This window comes from Oncorhynchus mykiss, chromosome 15 (assembly GCF_013265735.2).
Source record: "Oncorhynchus mykiss isolate Arlee chromosome 15, USDA_OmykA_1.1, whole genome shotgun sequence".
Taxonomy (NCBI): Eukaryota; Metazoa; Chordata; class Actinopteri; order Salmoniformes; family Salmonidae; genus Oncorhynchus; species Oncorhynchus mykiss.
In genome coordinates, this window is record NC_048579.1 from 30517269 (window position 1) to 30522516 (window position 5248).

At 37.7% G+C, this 5248-nt stretch overlaps 1 protein-coding gene across 1 annotated transcript; it reads left to right on the top strand.

Moving 5' to 3' along the window:
• Positions 1-727: 727 nt before the first annotated feature.
• Positions 728-4071, top strand: en2a (engrailed homeobox 2a). Its single transcript, XM_021563022.2, has 2 exons — positions 728-1580; positions 3382-4071. The coding sequence occupies exons 1-2, from the start codon at positions 1097-1099 to the stop codon at positions 3696-3698; spliced, it is 801 nt and encodes a 266-aa protein (XP_021418697.2). The 5' UTR covers positions 728-1096; the 3' UTR covers positions 3699-4071.
• Positions 4072-5248: the final 1177 nt, after the last annotated feature.

The following is a 5248-nucleotide window of genomic DNA, read 5'->3' on the forward strand; positions in this document are numbered from 1 at the left end:
GCGCGAGTTAAAAAATAACTTAAAACCCCCAAACCCAGTAGCCCACTAGTTCGAATCTGCTTCGATGCGAGCTATAAACTAGACTCCGGTATCCCCCACCCAATTCTGGTTGCAGAGACTATTCTTAGTAGCCTGGTTGGTTAGGAAACAGCTTCGACAACTACTAGGCTATTCATCTGTCTGAAACAAAATAGTTGTACAATGCAGACTCCGGTATCCCCCACCCAATTCTGGTTGCAGAGACTATTCTTAGTAGCCTAGTTGGTTAGGACACAGCTTCGACAACTACTAGGCTATTCATCTGTCAAACAAAATAGTTGTATAATGCAACCGACTCTCCATATTTTACCCAATCTTACAATAACGTTTTAGAATGAGTCTATTTCAATATTATTCTTCTTAAGAAATGGCGCTTGACCGTTTCCAGATTCTGCATGCATTACGCATGCAATACGCGTGAATTGAAAACAGCAACCTTCAACTACAACACAAAGTCACCAATATAATAGTCAAATCAAACATAAGATATATTTAGGGTAGGTATTTCGTTTTATTTCAGAACGCTTTTCCTTTAAAAAGGCGAGGCTGAACGTTTGTCGATTCGCTCACTAGTCACTGTCATGTGGTAAAATATCTCCCAGTCTATTGGTCCAAGGCACGTGTCGAGGATAACTGCTGCAACGTCACTTGGGGGCTCGTATTGAAAATAAGAACAAAACTCAAGAGTGAATGTGTTTCAGGATCAGTTAGAAGCCTCTTTATTTACCCTTAGTTTAGTCATTGAAGCACTTGTATTGGATAGACTGAAAACGGATAGTACCAAGTTGGATGGCCAAATGACAAATGGTGTCTATCCAGTGCAACAATATAGGATAGCCAAGTTTGGGAATATATGACCAAAACGATGTTTTTGTCTGTGGGCACTATCGCAAAGGGTTGCATGGTGTCCTGCACACTCAACAAGATTTGAGTTTATTTTTTAAACCTTTATTCAAACATTTAAAAAGCTACGCGTGACATAGAAGTGGATTGCGCTAATTTCGGTGCGGGAGAGCAATAAAGGGGTTAAAGAAAGAACATTGGAAAGTGTATCAGTATGGAAGAAAATGATCATAGCAACAGAGATGAGGAACGTCAAGTGTCGGCGGATGAGTCAAACAGAGCGATACTTCCCCTATTACAAGCGCCGGGAAACATTCAGCAGATCCCGCATCGAGTCACCAATTTCTTCATCGATAATATCTTACGGCCGGACTTTGGGCGGAAAAAAGAAGGCAACACAGAGCAAGAAGAAAATAGTCACGTTACCAGAGAGCACCATAGCCCGGCTGTTCCAAGAACGGAGCAAGTGGGGAGTACTGTGCCAACGGAAGGAACTTCCACTCCTCATCCAGGCGGCGTGGCCAATAAGGCTGAAATAGTGACCGAAGAGCCCCTGAAACCCCGCGGAGAGAATGGAGATCAGTGCCTAAGCTCGGACTCGGATAGTTCTCAAGCCAGCTCAAATGTACCATCCAAACAGCCTATGCTCTGGCCAGCTTGGGTGTACTGCACCAGATACTCAGACAGGCCATCATCAGGTAGGCTACGATTCTTTTCCCTCGTCTTTGTATCCTGAAATGCCCCAACCGGTTGTAACACTGACCTCAAACGCCTCGACCGAGTTCTATATGGAAAGGAGGGCAAACAGTGTACGCCTCTTTTACGACATGAAAATTGAAAATATAAGGTTTAACCTTGCAAAATATTCTAAATATGTCCGTGCAAACATAAAAATAACAATAAAAACATTACATACGATATCATTATCCACGAAAGCTATATAGGGAACAATTTCAAAACGAATTAAGGCGCTAAAAATAGCATCTTGCACTGGTTTAAAGCTGAAATGTTTAAACGCAGGGGTATTGGAAGTCTACACATTAATGTAGCCTAAGGGTGCGGGATAAATAGCCTAGTAACATGAATGGATGAATGAATCGAATTGTAAATAAATATATATTTCAAAATAGGCTATCAGCCAACAACATTGTTGAAGTCATTTTGGAATAGCCTCCCACGAATTGTATTTTAGATTATAACCCCATAATAAGAATATGCTAGTTTGGGGCTAGATCATAGCCAAATAACTACTAGGTTACTATTACTAGTTTATAGGTTACTATAAACATCTGCGCGCATATAACCAAAGCAATAATCGTCCTCCATATAATTCTTGAATGTCCAAAAAAAATGTTTAACGACTTAATAGCATACTTTTCCTCGATAATTCTGTCGTGCAAATCCACTGTTTTTGTTTATGCATGAGTTTTCGCAATGGAGCTGTCTTGGTCTCTAAATATTTAGCCTATTTAGCACAGTAAACATGAACGTTTCCATCACTATTCTATATAGTACTTATTCCAAAAATCGTATTGTACAAAATGTTCTCATGCATTACGTAACGTTCGTTGCATGGAGTGCACTATTATTCGATGGCATCCCCATTGGCTGCCTATCTTAAAACGTTTTACGTCGTTTTATCATTTCCAGCGAGCTCCAAATGTATTAAATAGTATTTATTTGATTGTCGACCAGGCCTACTTACCCAAACAGATGTCACCACTTTTTCATCAAATCGTTTGGGCTGACGATCTTGTAGGCCTAGGACTCAAAACAATTAAGCCCAAATAAAACCATCAATGCTGAGGTCAATGTTTATTTTTATTAAACAAATATTCAAATACAACCAATCATGCTTACCCACCAAAAGTGTAAACTTGGAATAGTATTTTGCAACAGCCAAAGACCGAATTCAGAAACCTGCTACGATGTATTCCACTAGATAACATCAACAAGCCTATAGGCTATTGCCTCTACTGTATATGAAAGTAGAAAGGCGGTCTTAGAAATCAATTATTTACGAAAAATATATTTTATATTATTCAGTATTTCAATTTCAGACGGGCATTCCAGTTGTGTTGATATATTTCAGGCCTTCTCAGCAATTCCTCCAATGACCATAACAAACTCCGACATACTCCATCAGTAGCCTATTAGCTCTCTATATCTCTTCCAATACATGGTTGTAGTCTAAGTAGCCTATAGAAGTGCGGAACTACGGTTTCATTTCTAACTATTTTGACAATTATTGTGTAATATGGATTAGTGTGCGTTGAAATTACCAAATGACACTCAAATTCATATTTTGCATTACGTAGCAAATGGGTTATTTATTGGCCTACCTACAGCGCAATAATTAATACATAAGTAGGGCCTAAATTAACGAATTCATTACTACAATCATAGTAACTGGGACACTTACAGCCTAGGCTACACTAAGCTTTCACATTTCATATTATGATTGGTTTTGGCTAATAATATATATATTTTTAAACACAGGACCGAGATCTCGAAAACCAAAGAAGAAAACCGCCAGCAAAGAGGACAAGCGACCAAGGACGGCCTTCACAGCTGAACAGCTTCAAAGACTAAAAACCGAGTTTCAAACGAACCGGTATTTGACCGAACAGAGGCGACAGGCCTTGGCCCAAGAACTCGGTCTTAACGAATCTCAAATCAAAATCTGGTTCCAGAACAAAAGGGCAAAAATCAAGAAGGCCACGGGCGCAAAAAACACCCTAGCCCTGCACCTGATGGCACAGGGACTGTACAATCATGCTACGACGTCAAAAGATGACAAATCAGACAGCGATTGATTTCGAGATACAGATAACAATGCAATAATTTCACCGAATAAAGGGCCAGTGTATAGAATATACCAGCATAAATTGATCAATATATATAGATATTTCTGCAATATCATGTCTATGAAAATATGTTGTAAAAAATGTATGTTTTCAATCTCTTGTAACGTGTGTCGTTTTTCTTCCAGGAAAAGTACAAATGCTTCTTATACGCTTCATTTTATATTGCTATTCATTTTCGATTTTTACATTATAGCGCTTTAAACTGGCACTTGACGTTGAGATCTGTCAGTGAAGTGAAAAACAACCTGCTTAAGTCCAAAGAATATTTTCTGCTGCATCCAGGCAACTGTGAATCTTAATAAATTTGCTGACAAGATATTTTATTTCCATGGTTGTTATGGTTTTATTGGGGTTGAGTTTAGTGTAAAAAGGACATAGCAAGGGTTTTTGAGTGTCAGTGCTGTGCAGACTTAATTGAAAAGTAGATGGATTTTGATACTATTTTTTCGAAAATTCGTATTATCACAGAAGTGATTGATTAGCAATGTTTTGGTTAGCAGACAGAACACCTAAATTGCTAATACGTAGGATAAGTTCATGAATAAGTTCATTTCCATAAACAATTAGCGTGTTCTGTGTTATATCAATGCACCCGAGGCCTCTATACATAGTTTTTGAAGAGCAATATAAATCATATTTTGTAGCAAAATGTTTTGAATTATTATAATGCTGCCTATAACGCGAGAGACAACTCTGTAGCATAATGACAATGATGACAAAACGTTTCGTGCACTCTTGGCTGAAAGTATTATAGGTCTATTTTATCAAAAGTAGACACAAGGTATCGGAACATATGGTCTATATACATCCCATGGAACTCTTTCTCTATATACATTTTTATTTCATATACATATCCATATATATCATTAAACAGGCGAAATCGTTAGTGACTGTATAACAATTGTTGAAAATCTCTTTTATTGTTGTTGAAAGGACTTCATATGTGTATTTATATAGATTATATTGAGAGAAGAAGAAAAATCTATCCAATGACCGGTGTTGCTTTAGAGTAGACTTCTGAGGTTTTTACACGGCTTCTTTATCTTGCAATAACTTCTTTTCGTGAATGAAATTGGTTTATGGGGCCTTTGCATGAAAGCTGCAATTTGTTATACTTGGGCAAATAACTGTGTTTATAAACTTTTTTTTTTTTTTTGTCGACGAGAGTATGATCGAGCTAAGTTTTAGACTGTATCCATACCAAATTGTGGACTTTTGCCTTTTAATTGTTTTGTTGTGTATCTGGGAAAAGTGTGTGTGAATTAAAACCCACCAAACTGAACACACTTTGCCTTAAAGTTCAAGTGAGAACTTTTTATGAAACAGAACTGTGCCGAATCAGAGAAGCAGTAGCCTATCACTTCAAAATGCCGTCTATTGATTCAAGATGATTGCCTTTATGAAAAACTGCTGGTATGACATACAGAATATATTCATCAGCGAATATCTATCTATAGGCCTAGGCTAATATGTTTAAATGAAATTACAACACGGAGTTG

What these genes read in the sequence shown, in the direction of transcription:
- en2a (XM_021563022.2), top strand. Translation starts at nt 1,097, where the DNA reads ATGGAAGAAAATGATCATAGCAACAGAGATGAGGAACGTCAAGTGTCG. An exon ending in CTCAGACAGGCCATCATCAG is followed by an intron (nt 1,581 to 3,381) that starts GTAGGCTACGAT and finishes TTTTAAACACAG; the next exon opens with GACCGAGATCTCGAAAACCA.